Source organism: Rhinolophus sinicus, chromosome 4 (assembly GCF_057876585.1).
Source record: "Rhinolophus sinicus isolate RSI-liver-muscle chromosome 4, RSI-T2T, whole genome shotgun sequence".
Lineage (NCBI taxonomy): Eukaryota > Metazoa > Chordata > Mammalia > Chiroptera > Rhinolophidae > Rhinolophus > Rhinolophus sinicus.
In genome coordinates, this window is record NC_142504.1 from 25575970 (window position 1) to 25602179 (window position 26210).

General features: G+C 39.5%; 1 protein-coding gene across 6 annotated transcripts; it reads right to left on the reverse strand.

The window, feature by feature from the left end:
- Positions 1-1002: 1002 nt before the first annotated feature.
- Positions 1003-3625, reverse strand: ARL4A (ARF like GTPase 4A). Of its 6 annotated transcripts, none has more exons than XM_074340789.2 (3): positions 3133-3327; positions 2437-2550; positions 1003-2011 (listed from the first exon to the last, which is right to left on the reverse strand). In XM_074340789.2, the coding sequence occupies exon 3, from the start codon at positions 1924-1926 to the stop codon at positions 1324-1326; it is 603 nt and encodes a 200-aa protein (XP_074196890.1). In that variant the 5' UTR covers positions 1927-2011; positions 2437-2550; positions 3133-3327; the 3' UTR covers positions 1003-1323. The 6 variants fall into 6 exon arrangements, with proteins under 6 accessions (XP_074196890.1, XP_074196889.1, XP_074196892.1 ...); XM_074340788.2 differs by having other exon boundaries at positions 1003-2014; positions 3133-3273; XM_074340791.2 differs by having other exon boundaries at positions 2437-2555; positions 3133-3272.
- Between the last annotated feature and the right edge of the window lie 22585 nt (positions 3626-26210).

Consider the following 26210-nt stretch of genomic DNA (forward strand, 5'->3'; position numbering starts at 1 on the left):
ATAAAGGTTTCTCCTGTAATTTCGGTTTTTTGGATTCCAATGTAAACAGCACCAGTGAATTTTCACAAAACATAGCTTTGCTGCTACTTTCCCCTCATTTTATATAATTGCAATTCCTTTCTGCGGTATCGTATCATTTCTTTCTAACTTATAATTAGGACTGAACTGCTTGTGTAACACTTTTCAGTTTGTAAACAAAAAATTAAAGCTCAGAGCACAATATCTCTTACAGTCTCACTCCACAGTGCATCAGGTGTTTATAAAGCTTTCGTTCCTCTCAAAATACTACAAAAATATATGAAAAACCACATCTGTGTTCAGCCAGCAAATATTAATAAAACATTTTAAACTGAAATACTTTAGAGACCACGTATTTTAATTACATCCACTTGTCTGAATTCAATTACTTTCTTCATAAATCCATTCATATATCCAAGCATATGAATTTTTGTTCAGTCTGTGCCCAAATTTATTGTATGAAAAAGTTATTTTAGGTTTTCCAAGTGAAAGTGCTTCAGACAACAAACTATTTCTATAGCAGCCCTAAATCCCAAAAGTGTTTTAAACCTGACAGTGTAGTAAGACGTATAGCTATTTCTAAAAAGAACACTACACACCAAAACATGCTTTGTCAGGAAAACTGATCCATGCACTTGAATATGCCCCAAATACCTTACCTTTATTATTTTAAGTTAGACCAAATTAAACATTGACGAGAATTAAGATCTAGAATTACATGATTTGTTTCCAGAAAATGTCAAAATTCATTTGACCAAAATTTAAAAAACCAAACTCTTCCTCTTTGGCCCTTACACGCTGGACCAATGTGGTCAATATTTAACTATCTATATATCTACATTCCAACATAAATAGATATATAGATATATTAGTCTATCTTAACATTTCCATTCATTAGCATTTTATCTTAACATACAAAGACTTGTATGCAATTTCCTTATGAAGGGTCCCTGCAAAAAAGATATAAGCACAAAACACTAGGGAGACATTCTTCAAAGTTTTATTTCACTAACTTCAGGTCAAATTCCCACAACTGTTTTCTGGTCAATTAACTATCCCTGCTCGGCTTCCCAAAATGGTAGTACCAAAAGATTTGAGGGGTAGGGAGAAGAGACCATTTTAAGAAGCACTGCATTTACTCATCTTCCACAAGGCAACAGAGTTGGGCATCTGACTGTCCAACAAAACAAAGCTTTAACAGCATCCAGGAGGGCAGGCAGGCAAACCAGGCTGTAGACACGCTTCCATTTGTCAAAGTCAGACCAGAGAAAACCTACTCCACACACATATGAAAGGTAAAACCATTCATCTTTTCTTTTTCTGTTGCCGCAACATTTTTCTTCTTTTAATTATCATATCATGAAGTTTCTCAAGTCCTTCCTTTAGCCCATCCCCTATGATGGCACAGGTGGGCTGCAAATGCCAGGGAGTCGAGGAGCTCAGTTCACCCATCGCTAACAATTTCTCAATTTCTGAGAGAGACAATGAGTTCCTCAGGTCTTGTTTGTTAGCAACTATAAGTACAGGGACTCCTTGATTTTCTGATATCCTCGTGATTTTATGAAGTTCAGTTTTGGCTTCTTCCATCCTTTCAATATCCACGGAGTCCACAACAAACACTATGCCGTCTGTGCATCTGGTATATGACTTCCACAGTGGCCTTAATTTCTCCTGGCCACCTACATCCCAGAAGTGAAAAGTGACTGTTTTAGAATTTCCCAAGGTTACCTTAATTTTTTCAGTGTTAAATCCTTTCGTAGGTACGGTATTTACAAATTCATTGAACTGCAGCCTGTATAATACAGTTGTCTTTCCAGCACAGTCCAAACCCAGAATAACAACGTGGAAGGACTGAAATGAAGGCAGGCTGGACAGGATAGAAGTTTGATCTGACAGTCCATTCCCCATTTCAGTTGCAAATGAGTGTTCCAAATTGAAATGCTTTCTTCTTTCTGCTTTACAACTTCTCTTCCTAGAAGATCCAGCTACAAGACTGCTGAGGGGAAAAATGAGTAAGTTATTCTTATGAAATGCGTACCCTTTTTATTTCTTTGTGCTAAAATAGGCAACACGAGGAACTAAAACTTCCTTCAGTAAACAAACCAAATGAAATAAAGAAACGTAAGCAACCTGAGGCAAATGATAAAATAAACGTTGTGATGGAAATTCTTTAACATTCACTAAAATTGCTGTAATATGTACTTTACCCCGCCCCCGAGTCCCCAAACCTCAAAGACCTCATCCCGGAGACAACCTATTAACACTAGTCTAGGTCGCAGTAACCACACAAGTGTCTTTTTTGGCAGCAAACTCACAACACAATCTTATCTTGAGGACCTAATTCCACATACTCAACAGCAAGCCCAAAGTCACTAGTATCCTCCCTACATCCCCCCCAAAACAGCACAATGCTCTCACCTCCCGAATTGGAGTCTGGATCCAAAGGAGAAAGCATTGGTAGGCGTTTCTACGCGGTGAGGGAGAGCACCCCAGGTCCGCTCTGCTTAGCTCTCCACGCAGCTCTGGCGCTTTCTGCACTAGAAACCGTGGATTCAGACTCTGACCACGCCCATTTCTCATGGTCCACCCATGAGCCCAAATCCCATTGGTCACCCGCGGCAGTTCGTCCGTGCTCTGCCAGCCCCCGCACCCTAATCGCTGACAGTAACTGCCGCTCCCAGGGCCGCGGTGCTGGACTCTCCCTCGGTCCACACGCACCACCTGTTGCCCTCAAGTTAGAAAACAAGGCGCCCGCGGAGGGAATCGAGCGGCCCCTGCAGGGGAGAGGGAGCCTCGGCCGGTCCGTCTGGGCGCCAGCCCGCTCGCTCCGCCCGCCTGGGCGCACCTGCAGCGCTGCCCTCGGACGCCACACCGCGGCTCTCACATCCGGGGCCCGCGGTCACTGCCGGCGCGTTAACCCTTTGTACGCTGCCCGGAGGCTGCTCCCTGCGGCTGCGCCACCCCCAAGCGTGAAAGATCCGATCCGCGACACTCGCCGGGGTTGGTCCACTGTTCCCGCAGCCCGATCCCCGCACCTCGTCCCTCCGTACCCGCCCGGCGTGTCTCCCTCGACAAGGCGCGGCCACACCAGCTGCCCGCCCCGCTGCGGCTCACCTAACTGTGTCGCGTCCAGATCCCACGTTGCTCACAGTCGCTGGGGAGCGCGCTGATACCTGCCTGAGGGCACCACCGAGGCTTGGGCGGTAGCAGGAGCTGAGACGCGGCTCCGAGAGGCGCCGACAGGGCGCCGCGCGCCAGGGATGTCCCGAAGGCGCTCGGCAGACCGCTTCCCGAGCCTCCCGCGGCCCCGCCCCCTTCCAGCGTCCGCCGCGGCGCGGGCCAGTCGGGGGCGTGCGGGAGCCCGGTCTCCTAGCAACCACAAAACAAGGTCGCGTTCGAACTGGCCTAGAGCTTGCGAGTGGCGGGCGAGGTCGGGTGGGGCTTCCGGTCTCAGTCCCCTTAGCGGTTGCTTTCTTCGGCGGACCGCTAGCTTCGGGCGGGTCCCGCTCCGCACCGCCTATTCTCGGGCACTGTACGGCTTCCTCGGGGCGGTGGCCGGTGACGCAGGTCAGGGATTTCACAGGACACCGGACGGGCGGGCCCCTTATATAATGGGTGACGTGGACGTGTCTCAGTAGCTGTCCTGAGTGGCCTGGGCTGGACTGGTGCCTGTAACGCACCTTCTTTCGGAAGGCAAATAAACGGTCTGTCTCCCACGTGATCGTAGTACCATCTCTGTGACGTGGCGACAGGTAGAAATACCCCGGTTTTATAAATGAGGAAATGCCTTGAAAGATTAAATGGCTGTTTCTAAGGACCCAAGGAAACTGAGTAGTGGTCCTGGAACATAATTTTAAAGTCTACTGGTCATTAAATGCGTAATACCTTCATTGGATACTTCTGACTAAACGCAGTTTGTGTGCTTGACTCATACATTTTCAAATATTGTTTGAAAATGGCTAGTAGGAACAATTCTGTGTGCCTGGGAATAGAATGGTGAGCAAATGCAGACATTGCCTCTGCTCTCCTGGAGTAATAAAGTCTCATGGGAGAAAAAGAAAGTAACCAAATTGCCACATGAATAAAGATAATTACAAAATGTGATCATTGATAATTTCAGGGTCCTTGTGGCAACAGAGAAGGACGGGTACTGACTTAAAGTTCTGGGAAAGCGTTAATGAACAAACATCTTTTTGGTGAAGATTGTTAAGAGTTTGGAACTTGGAAGAATCTATATGGTACATTTTAAAAAGTTTTTACTTTTCAAATATGGATTGAAATTTCCTGATTTTTCTCAAAACCATTATTCTTAGTGATATTTATCTTCTTCACGACTAGCATAGGAACAGTATTTGTCCTATTAGATATTTAAAAATTAACTGACATAAAACCTAATGACTAAGAACAATGCATATTTCCAAGATAGCCATACTAATTTTGGAAATAAAGCTGGAAGTCTCAAATGGCATATTCCACCAAGTTATGTATTGACTCTAGTATACGCTAAGGCCTTATTATTAATAGTTATAATTATGTAATCTCATTAACCATTTATAATAATCATCAAGTGCAAAGGGCTTAATGGAATAGCTAGTCTCCTTGGAAATTTAACAGGATTCTTTATTAAACTGGAAAAACTTGCAAATTCTCATTAAATCAAGAATAAGGAGCAAGATTCAATGACAGTCTTATGTTTATAATAGTTTCGAAATCAACTAGGCCCTTCCCATATTAGTTGCAGGGGTGCATTTCTTCCCTGGAGAAAAATGGATGAGATAGGAAAATAACTTCAGAACATCCAGCCTTGCGGTAGCACCTTCACTGAACTGCACTTGAACGTTAGAACTAGACTTATAACTAGAACAAGAGGTGGCAATTACAGCCTTAGGCCAAATTCAAGAGATGAATGATTTTTATGTTTAAAGGTCTGCAACAGACAAGATAAAAATATGAATTAGAGACTATCTGTGGCCCACAGAACCTAAAAATATTTGCTGCCTGGCCCTTCATAGGAAAATGATACTTCTACTATATAAGCAATCATAATCATGAAACTAACAAATGATATAAAAAGTGATGAAATTCATGGCATACGCTTTCTCCTTTGTTGCACAATCTTCCTATAGAAGGCCCATTCAGATATTTTATTTAGAGGCTATGCCAGGAAAATGTTCTCTTAGGGTAATAGTTCATAAACTGTGCTGAGGTAGGTGCTCTGGGGTGCCTCAGGGAACTCCTGGGGATTCTATGGGATAATTTAACTTTTTGAGGGAAACAGAGTGCCATCTGTTGGACCCTTTTAAAAACTACAACTGTTAAAGTTGAATCTACCTACTTAAATGGAACCTTGGGGTATTTCTTTTGGCCTGAGGCACCATGAAAATTACTGAGACACTAGGGACTCCATGAAACTCTGCCTTTAGTTCTGGTTTTCCAAGCTTGGCTAATAATGAGAATCAGCTGGTAGTGCTTGTAAAAATATATTAATAGATTCCTGGTCCCCATTACAGACCTGCCAAATCAGAAACACCAGGGGAGGGGCTAGAGATCTGCATTTTCAATGCGTAGCCCAGGTATTAATGATTAGACATTATGAGGAAATGTATGTTTTCTCCTTTCAGAAAAACATAATCCAATTAAAAAAGGACAAAAGACCTGAAAAGACATTTTTCCAAGGAAAACATAAAAAGGCCAACGGTTATGTGAAAAGGTGCTCAATATCACTAATCATCAGGGAAATGCAAATCCAAACCACAATGAAGTATCACCTCACACCTGTTAGAATGGCTATTATCTAAAAGACCAGAGATGTGTGTTGGCAAGAATGTGGAGAAAAGGGAACTCTTGTTGTGCACATTGATGAAAATGTAAATTGTTTCAACCACTGTGGAAAAGTGTGGAGGTTCCTCAAAAAATTAAAAATAGAACTACTGTATGACCCAACGATCCCATTTGTGGGTATATATTCGAAGAAAATGAAATCACTATTGTGAAGAACTATCTGCACCCCCATGTTTATTGCAGCATAATTCACAATAGCCAAGACATGGAAATAACCTACGTGCCAATAGATGAATGGATAAAGAAGTGATACATATATATACACATACACATATATATTTATACCATATATATATATCATATTTATGTCATATATATATACATATATATGTATTATTCAGCCTTAAAAATGAAGGAATTGCTGCCATTTACAACAACATGAAACTGGAGGTCATTATGCTAAATAAGTCAGAGAAAGATAAAAATTATATGATTTCACTTATATCTTTGAGCTCAGAATCAGAGTAGAATTGTGATTGCCAAGGGCTGGGAGGGTAGGGGAAATGGGGAGATATTGGTCAAGTCATATGTGGGTATAAACTTATAGTTAATATGAGATGAATACATTCCTGCAGTTCTAATGTACAGCATGGTGACTATAGTTACCAATGCTGCATTGTGACTTGACAGTTGCTGAGAGAGTAGATCTTAAATGTTATTGATACACACACGCACACACATGGTAACTACGGGAGATGATGTTTTAACCTTATTGTGATAATTTCACAATATATACATGCAGCAAATCGTGTTGTACATTTAAAACTTACACAATGTTATATGTCAATGATGTCTCAATAAAGCTGAGGGGAAAGATGTGCTAGAAAAAGGCTATTTTCCTGAGTCCCAAATGACAGAAGAAAATTGGTGCATTTTATGTTTCTGAAGTGTATCAATATCATTCATACTCGGGATAATTTATGAATGCTTCATAACCTTATAGTCAAAAGATTTTTGGAGTTAGACTCTATCTCCAATTGCCTCTTGAACTCCTCTGCCAAATACCCAGCGTGTTCACAACTTAATTATCACTTCAGTGTCACCTCTGTCTTCCTGTATTACCATGTTTCCCTGAAAATAAGACCAGGTCTTATATTAATTTTTGCTCCATTAGGGCTTATTTTTAGGGGATGTCTTATTTTTTCATGTACAGCAACCTACATTTATTTAATTCCAGTCATGTCATCTTCTTATGGAACATCGTCATAACGTACTAAATGCGTCTGTCTGGCTGAGATCTTAGCTGGGGCTTATTTTTGGGTTAGGTCTTACTTTCAGGGAAACAGGGTAGTTCCTGTTTTGGCTGATAGTAATTTGTTTAAGAGCCCCAAGTAGAAATCTCAGTTATTTTCAAATTTCTCCTATGGCCCATTTATGATTACCCACCACTGTCTCTTTAATCAATTTCTTTCTTTACATTCCATTTCCACCACTTACATCTGGTTCTCATGATGTCTCCCCTAAACTAGTTAATCCACCTCCTAACTGATTTTTCAGTTAATAGGCAGCGGTGCTGGGATTTGCCCACTATGTCTGGCACCAGAGTATATTCTCTTATTCATTACATTGTCGGGAGTCCGCATTTAAGTTAATTCACTTTGATCCACCATAACATAAAGCCAGGGTACATTTTTTGACAAGACTGTAAAAAGAGGATGTTAGGAGGAAAGTACAACCCAAAATTCACTTAGAATGACACCTACATAAGAATTCACTAGGGGTACAGGGTAGTTAATATTAACAGCACATAGAGATGGTACGTAGGCAACAAGATAACAATGTGGTCTCATACTCTGATGCCACTGGTTGTGTCTTTGGGTGGTCTGGAAAAGAAAATCACTCTGACATTTCAAAGGTATGTTATCTTAGATGCACAAACAAAATAGACAACCTCAAAGGCATATTATCTTAGCTGGACAAAGACAATAGAGAAATTGAAAGGTAAAGAATAACCTTTGTCAAGGAAGCTACAGGCCTCAGCTGTAATTATCCACCATGACCCACTTTTAGTTAGAAATTTTTTAAGTTTAGACCATCCTGTGTGGTTACTGTCAGTTTCTGAGTTTGTAGGGCCCACTATGCTGGCCTCGCCTGAGCTTGTCAGATTAAGTATGTGACCCCTTTTTCATCCACACCATAAATTCCACTCTTCTCATCAGAAAGCGAAATTAATATTTCAGCAAAATGCACCATGTTTACACTATAGATTTGCATACCCTCCCAAATACCTTCCTGTATCCCTGGAATTATAAAACTCTAATTTGTAGGCCCTTGATTACTATTTTCTGGCTTGCTTTCTAACCTCATCACCATTCTTTCGTTCCCACTCCCCCACTCTTATTCCTGTGCTCCATCTGCATGGAACTACTTCTATTTCTCCAGGTATTTCATAGCATACTATGCGAATTCATGCCTCTCTGTCTACGTAACTCCTATGCAGGTCAGGAAAGAAAACATTATCACCTGCTTTTAAGGAGTTATTGCTCTGGCCAGCCACTCTACTAAGTACCATATGTGGACTTTGGAACTGACTGGGTGGGAGGTGGTAATATTAAGGAGTTGCCAAAGCTAAAGTCCAAGTTCCTTATTAAGATATCCAAGACACTATTATAAGGGTCTTTTTCTGCCCTTCTGAATTTGCTTCATGTCATACAATCCTATGTTTTTTCTTGTTAGTTAATGTATGTCCCTCCTTATCCTGTCTTCTTAGCATGGTAGACTTACTCCAGATACAGGCTTACTCTTTCCTTTACGTCAGATATTGCTCAATAATCACAGTATGATAGTAGGTCCTGTTTGGAACAGCAATACTGCAGTATATAGACCAAAACAGTAGTCGTTGAAAAACAGACATCAACAGAAAACTGGCCAGATTATCTTTGACTCATCACAGTATTTAGAAGGAAGGTTGGCACTTTAAATTAAGTTCCCATCGTTATGGGATCACTCAGGGAGAGAGGAGAGGTTCAGAGAGAAAGATACCAGTCTTCCTGCTAACCTAATATTTGATCCTGAGGTGGTTTTATTTTGAAAAATAAGATCTGTGACCTTACTTGTACCCCACGCTCTTGAGGTGAATCATATCAAACACAGAATGAATAGTCATCAAATATATGTATTGTTTTTTTCATTTGAACACTGCCAATCTCAGATTTGTGGTTTAGGAAGATAACGCTAGCAAAAAAAAAAAGGTAAGGTTAGAGGGAGAGGACTAGTTAGGAGGCTTGTTAAAGACTCCTGGTTAGAGATAATGAAAGTCCTAAACAAACGAGGTTAATAACAGATAAAATGGATTGAGGGTGTTAAAGAACAAAATTCAACTGAAAAAATGTAAAGATCTAATACATGGGTCCTTCCTTTCACTAGAGGGAATGTAGGTCAGCCCTGGCCCAGAAGGTTGTGCTATGAGAGTAGAACAAGATTGCCAGGAATGTCTGAGACAGGGGTGGGAAGAGTGTCCTTTGTCGATGGTACAGGATCAAAGAAAGAATCAAACAGAAGAACCTTAATTGTCCTCAATTAGGAGACCTGGCATTTGCCTGTCAGGACCTGGCAACTGACAGGCATTTCGAAAATATTTGCAGAATGAATGAATGAGCAAATTAAGTGTGTCTTAGACTCTTTGTGCCTCATTTCCTCCATGAATTGTTTTTGGACATTGAATAAATTTACTCTATGCATAACCCAATAATTGTTAGATAAAATAGTACCTTTTTGGTATATGATTACTTTTATTTTTTAGCTTCCTGATGGTGTTAACTCAACAGCATTTTAGTCATAAATAGTTAGGATCTAAAAATTACTCTAAGCTACTTGAATGTTTTTGGTGTGAAACAAGTATACTGAGCAAAAATACTTCATTATTTTTGACCTTCCATTGAAGAGAAAAATAAAATTGCTGTCTATTTTCAAGTAATTTAATGAGCAAACTGAATCCTAATTTGATATTGAGTAAGTCATTTGCATTTTTAAAAAATCAGTATTTGTTAAATATATGAAGAACATATACAGTTTATAAAGTTATTGAAAAAGGAATTTTCCTTATTTATCAATTATCCTCCAAACTGCCTTATAAGGAAAGCAAGATCTGTGTGATTTATTCTGATTTTATAAATGAAGAAACTGAGGCTCTGTGAGGGTAAGTGATTTATTTGCTGAGGGTCCCTAGGCTAGTGTTTTGAAGTTGTCACTTGGCTGACTCCATGTAAGAGCTCTGCCTGTGACCACACGCTAACACGCTTTGGGATGTGGAGTGCAAGGGAGGAAAGAAGGTTCTTTCAGAAAGTTTCCACTACAACAGATTAGGGCAGTGAAAAAATATGGAAGATCAATGTGTCCTTGTTTTGAAAGTACATTTCCTGTTTTTAGCACAATAATCCCTCAGTAGGCTTCATTTATCACGAGGATATGATATTTAAGGACTAATAACAATCAGTCAGGAATGTATTGTGAGTTGGCAACAAATCTATGATGTTCTCCATCCAAAATGATTTTATGTTCTTAAGACATATCCAGATGTGGTTTCCAAATCAGGGAATGAAATAAGTTTAAAGTTGAACACTTACCCAGAAATAACTAGTGTTGGGGGACTGCCCTGTTATCTTCTATTTAAAAATAAAACTGCCTTTTAATAGAAAATTGGGGGTTTTCTTAATGCCCCAAGTGATCATTATACATCAAACCAGTGGGTCTTTATATTTTCTTTAGAATAGTAACTCTCTGTGATACAAATTCAAAGTATGCTGGATGGCTTATTAAACTGGGAGGCAATATGCTTCCTCAGGAATCTAAACATTAAATCAGTCTAATATTCAGACTGGGAAATCACTTCTGTTTCAAATCATAGCTTAAGACATTAGATAAAAATGTGTAATAAGTCAGGTTTTCAACTATTTCTATAATTCTGAAATTAAACTTGTCCTCAAGATGTCCTAAACGCTAAGTACAATAAGGCAACATTGTTTCAGGAAAAATCTGAGATGTTAGAAAGCTCTGTGTTGAATGATTACAAAGATAAGTAGTATTCAATTTGAAATCCTGCTCTATATAAAATAGTCTGTGACATAGACCACACAGTAGAACTCAATCTTACTGTTTCAGTCTCACACTGGAAAAAAATTGTATTTCATTTCAAAACAGATGCATAGAGAAAGTATGAATGATCCACCAGAATATTTTTTTGGATGACTACAGATCTGTGTGTGTGTGTGTGTGTGTGTGTGTGTGTGTGTGTGTGTTAAAATCTGACCATACCAATAATTGCTGAACTATTAATATCAGAAAATCAATTTTAAGTGTAATGTTTTTATCTAAGAGAAATGTAATGTTTTGTAACTTTGAGAGTAAATTTATAATTATGTCTTAGTTCTGTTTATTCATATCTATAAATGGTAAATGTAAATAACAGGTATTGGTAAGGATGTGGAGAAAACAGAACCCTTATGCACTGTTGGTAGGAATGTAGGAATGTAAATTAATGCAGCCACTATGGAAAACAGCATGAAAGTTCCTCAAAAAATTAAAAACAGAACTACCATAGGATCCAGTAATTCCATTTTTGGGTATTTACCAGAAAACAAACAAACAAACAAAAAAACTAAAACACCAACTTGAAAAGATATATGCACCCATGTTCATTGTAATATTATTATTTTTTTTCCAAAAGATGCATTTATTGAATAACCAGGGAAAGCAAAGAAGAAAGAAATGGCTAGTGAAGGTAAGATTTTATGGACCCCAGGTTTCCAATTGTGTCTGCCCTCCATACTGGTCTGTATGCTTCTCCAGGGCATCTTAGATCTGCTGGGAATGTTTGTGAAATGAATCAATGAATCAATGAATCAATGAATCAATGAATGGTTGAGTCATTCACCCTGGCAGATTATTTGGCTCAATCTTTCATCAGGACACTGCTAAGGGTCGCTCATTGCAGTATTATTTACAATAGCCAAGATACGGAAACAACGTAAGTGTCCACTGAAGGATGAATGGATAAAGAAATTGTGGTGTACATATACAATGGAATATTATTCAGCCATAAAAAAGAATGAAATCTTACCATTTGCAACAACATGAATGGACCTCGAGGGCATTATGCTAAGTGAAATAAGTCAGACAGAAAAAGATAAATACCATATGATTTCACTTACATATGGAATCCAATAACACTTAGCCCCTATAAAAATGAAGCACCAAGCTCATAGGTACAGAGAACAGATTGGTGGTTGCTAGAGGTGGGAGGTGAGGGTGGGAAAAATGGGTGAAGGGGGTCAGAAGGTAAAAAAAAAAAAGAAAGTAAATATATCTGTAAAATATTAAGAATTTTGTATATTCTATTAAAAAAAGGAAATTATAAATGATGGACATGCTTCATATTTTGTACTTTCTGTCACTAAATGGACTTTCCATTTATTCATATTTAGTTGGAGGTTAGAGGTAGGCATTGGATTAGTGTAATGTAGGAATACGAGGTAGACTGTAATTGAATCTTCTGAAGTTCATATACAACTTGTAAATTTACAAAATATAATTATATGCAATAAAGCAAAAAGAATATTTCCCTTTCTTTGGAGAAATGGATATTAAAATGAGGCTTCTGAAAATCAAATGTTTTAATATTTTGGATCTCAAACTATAATTTCCAAACAATTTAAAAATTCCATTTGATTAAATTTTACTCAAATACTAAGGAATATACTATTGAATATGAGGTTAAAAGTTTTAATAAATTCCAAGAATATAAAAAATAGCTTGATATTAAAAAATTATATGCAACTACTGATGGGAATACAAAATGGTGCAGCTGCTTTGGAAAACCATGTGAAAGTTCCTCAAAAAGTTAAACATACAAGTAGAATTATCATATGAGCCAGCAATTCCATTCCTAGGTATATACCCAAGAGAAATGAAAATGTTCATACAAAAATTTGTATGTAAATATTCATAGCAGCATATTTATAATAGCCAAAGAGTGGAAACAACCCAATGTCCATCAAATGATGAATTGATAAACAAAATGTGGTGTATCCATACAAAGGAATGTTATTTGGCAATAAAAATAAATGAAATACTGATTCATGCTGTAACATGGATGAAACGTGAAAACATGCTAAGTGAAAGAAGTGAGTCTCAAAGGGCAAGATTCCATTTATATAAAATGTCCACCACAGGCAAATCTGTAGAGAGAGAAAGTAGTATGTCAGTGATTGCCTATGACTGCGAAGGGGGAGGGTTGGAGAAAAATGGGAAGTGACTGCTAATGGGTATGGAGTTTCTATTTAGGATGATAAAAATGTCCTAAAATTTATTTTGATGATGGTTATACAACTGTGACTATACCCAAAATCATTGAATTGGTAAAATAAATAAATAAATAAATAAATAAATAAATAAATAAATAAATAAATAAATAAATAAATAACTAGGGGGTGGGCAAAAGCAAGCACTCAAAAAGTAATCAGTTTGTACAAGTAAATCACATTTCTCTTAAAAAGTTTTACAGGTCCGGCCCGGTGGCTCAGGCGGTTAGAGCTCCATGCTCCTAACTCCGAAGGCTGCTGGTTCGATTCCCACATGGGCCAGTGGGCTCTCAACCACAAGGATGCCGGTTCAACTCCTCGAGTCCCACAAGGAATGGTGGGCTCCGCCCCCTGCAACTAAGGTTGAACATGGCACCTTGAGCTCAGCTGCCTCCCGGATGGCTCAGTTGGTTGGAGAGCATCCTTTCAACCACAAGGTTGCCGGTTCGACTCCCGCAAGGGATGGTGGGCTGTGCCCCCTGCAACTAGTAACGGCAACTAGACCTGGAGCTGAGCTGTGCCCTCCACAACTAAGACTGAAAGAACAACTTGAAGCTGAACGGCACAGCACCCTCCATAACTGAGATTGAAAGGACAACAACTTGACTTGGAAAAAAGTCCTGGAAGTACACACTGTTCCCCAATAAAGTCCTGTTCCCCTTCCCCAATAAAATTAAAAAAAAAAAAAAAAAGTTTTACACACTTTCCCAGTTACAAGAATATTTAAATCTAGCATACTTATAGAAATAAAAAAAAAAATCATTTGCAATACTCCAGCTCTTCAGGATAGGTATATAGGCTGTTAAATGTGCTGTGTTCAGAAGAACTAACATTTTGACAAAATGCATTACAGTTTTTTTACTTCAAAGGGAAAACGTCATCAGGCTTTAATAGATCGCCTTGAGTGTTTGTATCTAAATATCTGGTCATCTGAAGAGTGATTGTTTGCCAAGCAAATAATTAGCATGTACTAGCTGACTATCTCTAGTTACATATGCAAGACTTCACAAAACAGCAAAAGGCCTTTGAGGGGTTAGGTTTAGAACTGTGTCTACTGCGCGTTTTCATCTCACAGATAATCCACTCCAAATGTAATATAAAAATTACACTGCTGCAACATCAAAGAAGAGGACTAAACAAAGATTAACCAAAGGTATTTGGCAATCCACTGTGCCAGTGGATGGAGACAGAACTCTCAGTTTTGGCAGCTGCGTTGTATACATTCTAATCTAGACTGAACTCTCAAACTCCTTACCAAGCTGAACACTCGTATGACTGGTAAAACTTTGGCATAAACACAGACAGTGCTATGTATATGAATTCCGCTGGCAGCCTGATATTTATGTCTTGGAAATTAAACATGCATGTATGCAAAAAAAAGCAAAAGAAATACAATACATTCTTTAAGCATTGTTATAATAGATCTCACCACATATTATTTTCTTTCATGATGTTAGCCCTAAACAAACTGTAAATTATTTAATCAAATACACAGAACACTAAAATTTAAATTTGCTTTGTTTTCCCCTTACTCCTCTTCTTAAGTTACTTAAGTCACTAACTTTAAGTGACTTCAAAGGGATCAGGACACCAGTTTTCTCTTTTTCCACCCTGAAGCGCTCTGACAACAAATCATCTCACACATGGAAGGGAGAAACTGTTAGTTCTTTCATAGATTTTTGAGATAACTGAAATTATCTGCTGAAGCAACTTTGGGGACTCTTCTGAGATCTTGGAATTTTTTGATTATCCACTAATGTTCTGGAACCAAAGCTTTCACTGAGGTCAGCATTAAAGGGGACTACATCAAAAGATCGTGTTTTCCTTCAAGACATTTTCAGTTCCAACATTTTGGTCTGCATGTAGCAGTCAGGATTCTTAGCTGCCAATCAGTTCTAGTTAGTGAAGCAGAAAAGGGACGTACTATAAGGATGTTAGGTAGCTTTCTGAATCTATAGGAGGGCCAGAGAACTTGGTTTAGAAACCGCATGGCCAAGAACGATGCCAAACTCCTTTCAAGAGTTTCCTGTACCAGCTTTATTATCTCACCTCCCAGTCTCTCTTTAGCCCCTGGTATCCCACTGTAGCTGCTGTCACAGACGTCACCAAAGATGGTTAGAGCTGAATCTAACAAACAGGTCATGGATTTTTATCTTCCTTGATCACTAAGCAGCTTTGAGACTGTTGACACCTTTTCCCTGAACTTCTCTCATTCCACAGTCTTTCCCTCCTTTCCTGCATCCTTTGGCCTCTTTTTAGGCTTCTTGGAAGGCTTTGATTTTCCCTACTGCCTATCTCTTAAACATGTTGTTATCCCCCAGCCTTTGTCCTTGACCTCACCTTTTCACCCTCTGCACATCTCCTTGGACTTCCGCATTTCCCCTCAGGATTTCAAATATCACCTAAATGATAACTCCCGAATCTGTATCTACTACCTAGAGATATCACCTATGCTCAGACCTGTGTTACCAACACTTAACTAACATGGCCTCATGGACATCCTATAGGCATTACAGACTCACAATGCTCAAAACTGGGCTCAGGGGCCAGCCCGGTGGCTCAGGCGGTTAGAGCTCCATGCTCCTAACTCCGAAGGCTGCCGGTTCGATTCCCACAAGGGCCAGTGGGCTCTCAACCACAAGGTTGCCAGTTCAACTCCTCGAGTCCCACAAGGGATGGTGGGCAGCGCCCCCTGCAACTAAAATTGAACACGGCACCTTGAGCTGAGCTGCCGCTGAGCTCCCGGATGGCTCAGTTGGTTGGAGTGCATTCTCTCAACCACAAGGTTGCCAGTTCAACTCCTGTAAGGGATGGTGGGCTGTGCCCCCTGCAACTAGAAAACGGCAATTGGACCTGGAGCTGAGCTGCACCCTCCACAACTAAGATTGAAAGGACAACAACTTGACTTGGAAAAAAGGCCTGGAAGTACACACTGTTCCCCAATAAAGTCCTGTTCCCCTTCCCCAATAAAATCTTTAAAAAAAAAACACAAAAAACTGGGCTCATACTTCCCCCTCACAACTTGCCTGTTCCCACATCCTCATGAAATGCCACCATCCTCCCAGCTGACTGAGCCAGAAACTGCTTTCACCGCTCACATGTCTACTTTTCTTACCGTTAATGTGCAATCATTTGCAAAGTTCTCCCTACTGATTTACCGCTTCAGTATCCCTCTGTGCACTACTCACTTTTTTTCCTCCCTGAAGCTACTACAATAGTTTATGCCATTACTATCTTATGTCTGGTTGGCTCCCAGCTTCAGTGGTCCCCCTGCCTTCATTCTTGCTCCCTCCGGTTCATTCTTTACCCTGCAGCGAAGCTGAACTTTCTATTATGCAAATTTGGCTACTGGCTTCTTTATCTAAAATATTTTCCTAGTATCCCACAGTCTTCAAGGGTAAAGTCTAAACGCATTAACTAACACGTTTTAAGGTCTTTCATTGACCTTCTGCCTACTGGCTTTGTCATCCTTAGTCTTCACACACAATGCACCAGCCATAAGCACTGGCTCTGTTAGAGATTACATCCAGCCACATGTAGGTAGTGACTTGAATAACAGAATGGGGAGTGCTGGTGGCATTATTATTATTTATTATTTACTATTATTATTATTATTTACCATATCAAGAAATCCAGGGGTAGACAGATCAGGGCTGGAACACAGGTTCCATGATATCATCAACCTGCCAGTCTCCTTATTTTATCCTTCTATACTACCACCCATAGCTCACGTCTTTCTTCCTTGTGGTTACTTCATGGTTACAAGATGCTGCTCCACCTCCAGCAGCACAGCCACATTCCAGATAGGAGAGGAGAAAGGAAGCAACAAGGAGGAAGAGATAACGCCTATATCAGGAGAGCAAAACCTACTAATACGTCACCCAAACATCTGCTTATGTCTCATTGGCCAGAACTCTGACTAAGTAACAGTATATACCCCAGGAACCTTCTCTGAAGCCTAAAATATGAAACATTCTCTAGCAGGTCCTTTTGTCATTGTTTCTGCTGCTCTCTTCATCTAGAACATGTTCATAACTCTTCTTTGCCTGGCTAACTTCTATTTATTCTTCAGGCCTAGCTTAAATGGTACTTCTTTTAGAATGTCGTCTTTGAGCCACTCCTATCCAATCCACCCTCAAATTTCAAACTAACCTTCCTATGTATTCTCAGCAAGATTTGCTTTTTTAAATGTGATATCATTTTCTCTTAAATTCTCAGAATATCCCACTAGACTACGTGTATGCCTGTTTTGCTCACCACTGCATGTCCATAGTACATAGTATATCTGCATTCAAGACAAGCTGTTGAATGAATATGAAATAAATATGAATATGATGGAGATCAAAAGGATGTATACATTATATGTTATAATCTATATTATATATATATGAAGCACAGTATATAGAGATCCAAGACATTAGAACATACTTGAAAAGAAATATGAGGTGAATCATATGGAATGGATCAATTTTGCTTGTAATTAATAGTATGCTCCCCACCCATCATGGACTGGCCTTACTCTCCCCTGGGCCACTTGCTTATTTTTCTCAGATGTATCGTTAAGATGTGAGTACACATAAAACAGACAGATGAGACTCAATAGAGTCAGTTACTTTGAAGAAATGATTGACTAGTCCAAGGGCGAGGATTAAAGCGTATGTCAGGTAATGGATCAAAGGAGAGATCCTAATAGTTCTCGCTCTCACCATGGCAATGAAATCTTTCTAAATTAAAACAAAATAGTTCTATTTCCAACCTCAACTCTCAAATATTATTACACATCCTCTCACATGTCTTAGCACTTAGCAGAAACTAAATGAATATTTGTTGAATGAAATACATGCAGGGAAAGTGGCTGGATGTGTCATTATTCCTCATATGGGGAGAAAAATGGTGGAGATTGATAAAGCTTAGGAAGAAACTCTTGCCTAGGGATTTTCATGTTGAATTCTGCAGAAGGCCGAGACCCCTTGCAGGTTTCTCAGGCTTAATTTTTTCTCAGTGCAGAATTCTGTAGTTCTTTCCTAATCATTCTCTTACGACATGTACTGATGACTTAACACAGAAATCCTCACTCTTGGCTAAACATGGGCTCCAAATCTAGATAGATTACTTATGAATTAATGCTTTCTGAAAAATTACAGAAAAACTGGAATATACACTGAAAATTAAGATTCAGAAAGAATTTATATTTGCTAACATCATTCTAAGTGGGATAGACATCAGAGAATGTGCTTTGGGAAAACTAGCCATATCTCAGAATAAAATATACAATATAACTTTAAAGTTTCACTAATATGAATAATGCAAAACACTAAGCAATGACAATCTGTGGTGAAGCTTTTATATTTTTAGTGAGCTATCATAAGATTGCAAAAACATGATGAAAACAAATAAAGAATGGTCTCAAAGTATAAGTGAAGTTAAAAGTCAACTCATAAATAAACCATTAATTAAGCATTCTCTATATCTTCATCCATATTTATCACATGCCCTAATATAAGGGAAGCCTCCAAGATTTTGCTGGGCAAACGTTTGCTCCCAAACCTAGAACCAATATTTTCCTTTTGTTCTCTCTCTTATTTTATTTCCTTCCCCAGCTCTATTGAGATATAATTGGCACATAATATTATTTAAGCTTAAGATGTTTTGCTACATTTATATATTGCAAAATGATACCTCCATAACATTAATTAGCACTTCTGTCCTGTCACGTAATCACCATTTCTATTTTCATGGTGACAACATTTAATATCTACTCTCTTAGCAAAATTCAAGTATATACCATAGTATTACTAGCTACAATCATCATGATATAATTAGATCCCCAGAACTTGTTAATCTTATAACTGAAAGTCAGTACCCTTTGATCAATGTCTCCACACTTCCCCTACCTAAACCCTGGTAACTACCACTCTACTCTCTGTTTCTTTGAGTTCTATTTTTTATGATATATATATATATATATATATATATATATATATATATATATATATATATATATATATATTTTAGATTCCACATGTAAGAGTTACCACATATTTGTATTTCTCTGTCTGACTTACTTTGCTAAGCAGATGCCTTCAAGGTAGAACCAACATTTCTTAAGAAATCATTTTGTGCATTTTTAAAGAAATAACCTTCATTTCATAACTTCAGAGGATTTTCCTCAAAAGATGACGAGGAAAGCAGCTTTTCTGATTTATACAAGGGTAAGGATGGGGAAAGTGACCTTAAAATGGTTCCCTGCCATGTGGAACTGACCTAAAATGGTGGCCTGAATGGAGAGAGAGGTCCCCAGCCTAAGCCCCAGCCACTTCTGCTTAACCCCCTCCAAGCCACACCGTGAGCCAATCACCAGACAACACCTACCCCTTCCCCGACTCAAGAAAGTCCCCAACCCATAAAAACCTGCTCAAAATTTTGCTAGGGGCTCAGTCTTTGGGAACATCCCGCTGAGCCTGCCAGCGTAATAAAGCTGACTCTCCTAACTCTCTGAGTGCCGCTTGGGTTCTTTCCAGTCTTGGATTCTGCAACAGTAACATATTCTGTTTAATATTTCTATTGAATTTATCAGAAATTGTTTGAATGAATGTCCTTTGAATGAAGGAATAGTTGTCAAAGAGGATGTTACGTGATAAGAAAGAAAGAAATGAGAGAGAGGAAGAAAGAAAGAAAAGAAAAAGGAAGAAGAAAGGAAGAAGGAAAGAAGGAAGGAGGGAAGGAAGGAAAGGAGGAAGGGAGGAAAGCTTGCTTCTGGAGAAGGTAGAGTGATGTGTAACAGTCCCCTTTCATACAAGCTGAACACTGGTCAACAACACCCCTAGCCTCCCAGAAGCACTGAGCCATATGTTCGGGGAGATGTGGCCACCAAAACTCTAAAGGATGCCAAGCCATTCTCCTCATTTTTTTCACAGTCTCCTTTCTTAGGTTTCAAAAACATTCTTCACGTTAAACTGTTACAAGGCTACAATCTTCCTAACTTCTGAAGGATAAACACATAGAGGGTCCATTGTTGATGGATGTGCTCAGGATTTCTCAAGGTGCCCAAGCAATCCCCCTCTGCTCCTGACAGTGGCCATGCAGCAGCCTACCTGTTTGTCTCTTTGTACCTGCCCCCAAAGAAAGGAGAGTCTGTGATACGGATCCTTTCAGGGACTTTGCTACACCTTTGTGTTTGCATCTTATGTCTCCCTGTTTGGCCCCAGAAAGATGGCTGGTCAGCCAATGACGAGTAAGATTCCCCATGGGGGGGACAACTCAAGCCAGGCACAGTTGAGTGGAGACCAACAGGAGAATCCACGGGGTTCGTAGAGGTGGGCACAGTCCCCCACCTTCCCAAGGCTAAGAAAAGCCTCTGCCTCTGTGGCTGCATTCCTTCCCAAAACCTGCATGGGAAGAGATTCAATGATATGCTTGCCATCTATTCATATGCATAAAGGTTTTGTCCCTTGGGGAAGTACATACATCCTGAGACTTATGGTTCAGCTGCCTGCAGGCAAGGGTGATTGGCTTGAATCAGTTTCCTATTGTGATGTATAGGATTCACAGATCTTGAGATTGATAAGCTTTATCTCCTTTATTTCCCCACCTAACTAATAAAAGTTGATGCTAGGCCCGATTTGGGGCGTCCTTGAGACTGGGGGTCCCTTGGCTCTGTTTATAATCTATTATTGACTACTGTCTTTTCTAACCCTGTGCCACCCTCCTCACTCCCCACAACTCTCGTCGCATGGGACTCCACACTGACAGAGTCAAGGAGGGGCGGTGGTACAATCTCAGTTTTGGCAGATTGAGACTATCTTGATATAGGAAGACACTCTCATCTTTCAATCCCTACTCTGAATCATATTCTGTATTTCTTCTGTGGAAAAGCTCTTCCACGCTCTCGTACAGGTCTGGTTTTGGGGGGGGGGGTTCATTCCCAGGTGGAAGCAATTAACACACGCTCAAGCGTACTAGCTCATGATGGGCCTTGAGGTTAGGAGTATAGGCTGTGGGGACAAGCTACCTGCATTTACATCACAGCTCAGCCAATTTGACGAGGCTGCACTCTGGACTATATCAAGGAATGTAACAAGGGAAGATGTATATCCATCTAGGCTTTTCTTCTGTGCATAGTTATATTGGGAAATGTAAGTTGGAGTGTTAATTTATACCTGTGAATGTGAATTCATTTAGAAACAGGGTTTTTGCAGATGTAACTAAGACTTTTGAGATTAGAGCATCCTGGATTAACTGGGTGGGCCCTCATCCAAGAGCAAATGTCCTTCTAAGAAAAGAAGACACATGAGAGAGGTCAGTGATAGGAGGGACGTTGCCACAAGCCAAAGAATGCCTGGAGCCCCCAGCATCTCAAGGAGACAAGGAGGGCTTCTTCCCTTGAGCTTTCTGAGGGAGACTAGCCCTGAGGACACCTTGATTTTGGACTTCTGGCCTCCAGAACTGTGAAAGAATGAATTTGTTATTTTAAGCCACCACGTTTGTGGTAATTTTTACGGCAGCCTTAAGAAACTAATACAGCACCTATAATCTTTGTGACAGCGATAAAATAATGCAACTAAATCACAATATTTACTATCTTCTCTTCTCTCCTCTCTTCTGGAGGGGAAGAAGCACTTGCCAGCTCAGCCAGGTACTGTGCATATCTGTTGTTTTCGTGCTCGATCTTGTTGAGGGGTAGAAAGGAGGGTAACACGAAGAGCAGGGATTGGGTTGGAAGCTGGGGACAGGGAGGGTGGGAAGGGCATGAGAAAACTAGGAAAAATGAGCAGCTTCTGTGACAAGGAGAAGATTTGGGGGAAGGCTTGCTCTATGTCCTAAAATATGAATCTCCATTTGTTGCCATCTCAAGAGGACGTCAGTAAACACTGGAACTGCTTCAGAGTGTCTCTGGGGCTGGGTCTTTGTTTTTTTAGGATACATTACTAAGAGATTAGTGGGGTGGTATGGAATATTCAAGTTAGGTCACATTTTTATAATCAGAAAATAAAATAAAGGTAATTTCTCTTTGGCAAAACAAAATATATAAGGATGTGTGTGTGTGTGTGTGTGTGTGTGTGTGTGTGTGTGTGTGTATACTAGGGTACTTGTGATATCTCATATTCAGAGACAGCTACAGATGTTTAAGAAAAGAAAAGATGCATTTACTTTTGCTCTGCGAGGCACCCTGATGTACCCAGACTTCCACCGTCAGGACCTACTCTTCCAGTTGGACGAGATGTTTTCTCCCAGTCTTCAGAACATCTATCACTGCACGATTTGCCTGGGAAACTCACCCCAGAAGTATTACTCCTTCATCTAAAAATGGAAATTACTTGTCACATATGCCTTTGGGGCTCTGTAGCACTAATCCAGTTAAAATTCACTGTAGCCTGGAGCAGCTGCAGGCAACCCAGAAATCCTCCTCCTTTTTGCCCCATAGCCTATGGATTTCAGCACTGCGTGTGCACCATAATCTACATGCGAGGCACCCCCCAAAACAGCAACAGCAGCAGCAACAGCAATATTGTGGAATGCTCTGGAATTCACACAGCCCAGTTACCAGGCAGTAAAAGAAGAGGCCCAAACAAGGGAATACTTCTGCTCTGGAAACTTTGCTTTTGTTGATTCCCATTTGGTGCTGAATGAGTGAGGCCATTGTGAACATCAGATGCTTACACGCAGCAGTCTACGTATCTAAAAGCTCCAAGACCACATGCAGAACATTCTGTGTAAAGTGGGGGATGATATATTCTGCATGGGGCACCCTATGGCCAGGATTTGTCACTGTGCCATTATAGCCAGCCCCTGTGGATCTGTCAACATATGAAATATGGTTCAGAATAGGGACAGTGATTGGTATTATGTTTACATGTGCTGTCTGTCCCTAGGTTAAGTCATACATAGCGTAATGGATTATCTAAGTCATTTTCTTCCCCTGGATGGCCATGGAGAAACTTATTCTGAATTTTATTTCTTTCATTAATCCAATGTTATCATGGCAGTGCTGTACATCCACGCCCAAATGGCACATTACCTCTAGCACACCTCATATCTCCACTCCAGGCATCACCAGTTCAGCGCATCTTCTAACTCCATGTCAGGTCTAGCTACCTGATCTATGACTTCTGATTTTTAAAGGTCGTGTTTAAATATAGCCAAGTCGGCATTTACCCACCCATTATTTACCATCCATAGAGAAGTGGATTTAACCCACAAATAAGTGATCTAATGTGCTCTCAAAAAGCATATGCAGCAATGTTTAACCCATCAAATTAAAAACATACAGCAGTTCCACCCAGAACACTCCATACTTTATAGCAATTACAATTTCTGTTTCTCACACTCCATCAAGTCCCCTGAGTCGATCTATCTAAAAGAAATGAAAGGATAGATAGATAGATATGTAAATACTGCCTGGACTCCCTCCCACAGGCAAAAAGCAGGAAGCAGCACGAAGCTAGAAAGAGATCAGACATGTGAGTCTTGGCACCACCTGTCATTACAGTCACTCTTTCCAAGAACCTGGCCTGTCTAAAAAGATGGAGACAACCTTACTTCAGGTGCCTCCCTTCCTGGTATCACCTTGTCCCCTGAACTCGATCTGCCATGAGCTCCATTATGCATACCAAAAACCTAAAACATGGAGTGAGACTGTTTTCTAGAAGGTGTTGTGATACTGATAACTCCATGCTCACCTGCTCTTTTCTGTTCATTGGAAAGGGAATGGGTCACAAGCAATTTCCACCTCTGTAGCATCTTTGATGGTTCAATGCTCATCCCCTCCTCTGACCATTCTAAGGAGTTGAGGGCCATCCCCTGTCATTCTCACTCCATTCCAGTGAGGCCTCATCAGTCCCCTGGGAGCAGAGATCGGAAAAACTATATTCCAGCTATGGATCTAGCACAAGCTCATGCCAATGTCAGATAATTAGGAAAATGGAAATTCACTCGTTCTTGTTTACTTATTTATGTAGGAGTCGGCATTAGACAGAATGATATGGATAACATCAATATTAATCTAAATTAATGAATTATTAAAGCCTTAGACTGAGTCAGTTAATTTTTAGGAATAAGACTTTAATTCAGTACTATTTACAATCAGGGCAGAAATAATGCAAAAGCATTTTATGATCAAGAATTTTAAGTAAAGGTGTCATTTTTATTATAATAACATTAAAAATAATCCCTTTAAATAAGATGGACTTTGTCATATTAACTAAATTAAAAGACCTATTTTTCAGAGGTAACAAAAAACATGATGATTACTGAATTCTTATTCTTACCTTAGGAGAAAAATATTAGAAATCATCATTCTGAAGAGAAGGAGATCTGATGAAATACATGCAAGGGTCATAGTCAATTATATACTGAAAATGACATCTTAAGGGTCTGATGTGACAGTAGGCTACTTTACACATCAGTATGAAAGAAGAAACACAAGTTGCAAAGCACAAGGGAAAATAATAATACCTCTGATTTGTCTTCTGGTGGTTGCATTATACAAGGAAATCAATATCTTCATTTCTTTGTCAATGCAAAAAAGAAATTTATCACTTAAAAATTAAGTATATCCTCTAGTGCACTTTTGTATGCATTTCTGTTGGGCACATACCATGGAGTGGCATTTCAGGGTCATAGGGCATATACACATACCCTACACGTTCATTTTAATAGAAAGTGAAAGGTTTTCAAACCAATGTATCAGTCTGTACTTTTACGAGCAATGGATGAGAGTCCCAGTTGCACCACATCCTCGCCAATATTTTTACTTGATATTGCCAAGTAGAAATATGTGATTTTAGCCATTCCCTAATGAATACTTAGGTTGAACCACATGTTACAGGTTTTATGGCATTTTTACATCATTCTTTGTGAAGTGCATTTAGAAGTCTCTCTCTCTCTCTCTCTCTCTCTCTCTCTCTCTCTCTCTCTCACTGTTTATCTTACCCAAGGACAACAGCAAACTGGAATGAGTGGTCATTCTAACATACTGGGCATATGCAGACTTTTAAATTCAAACCTAGTTCAAATGCATTAGGCTTAAAATAAATATTAGTTGTTTTTTTAATTCAAAGTATGTCTCAACTTATTTATTATTTTTCAGTAGAAGGGCTGGCTTCTCTAAACAACAATATACATTTAACGCGGTTAGCTTTGGAAAATGACTGGTGTGACAACTTCTGCATGATCAAATGATGAGCAAGGTAGACAGATGCTTAATGTTTAAATCTATAGTGGGTTCCTAACCGTTGCTGGAGGCCATTACTAAACATGCAATGTGAAGGCAATTCTCTTTACCAGGGTTGTTAGAAATAGGTGGTGTGAAAACTATTTGACAAGCTGCTTGAGATAGGAGATGAGAATACCAAGAATCATGCTTCAACAAACATAGGCAATCTCTGAATGGCTCTCCAAGGTAACTTCAGCACTTCAGACTGACTGAGGAGAGTATGCACATTTGAGATCAGAGAGGAGAAACGAGACCGACCTCTGCTAATAGTATATCTACATCCTGTCTTTCCTTGCCTCTGATTAAATATTAGATAAATATGGCAATAGATCAGTTTGAAGGGACATCAACGTGTACGCTTCCTTGGGAACACATATATCCCTCTCTTCCATAGGTACCCAATCTAATGTCTTTGATTTTAGATTAGTGCATATTCAATAAATGCATAATGTTTCAGGAGTATTCTTTTCTTTATAAAAATAATACTTTGCTATAGATCAAAAAGTTTTGACCAATTTATATACCCATTTACAGCATATTTGTGGACCTGATGATTAGTAACATGTTGATATTTTACCATTTGACAATTTGGTAAATAGAAAAAAATATGTTCTCCTGTTTTGTTTTGAATTTATTAAATTATAAGTGCCATAGAACATCTTTTCAATATTTACTGGTTATTTTTATGCTTTTCTGTGAACTGTCTCTTCATATCCTTTGACCATTTTTCCATTGGGTTGTTGACTCTATTGATTTGTAAGAGTTTCTTTTCAATAAAATAAATTAGTATAACATTAACTGTACACATTAAAGAAATTACACATTAATTTCTAAGTTTC

Coding starts and splice junctions, on each gene's coding strand:
- ARL4A (XM_074340787.2), bottom strand. CDS start 1,926: ATGGGGAATGGACTGTCAGATCAAACTTCTATCCTGTCCAGCCTGCCT.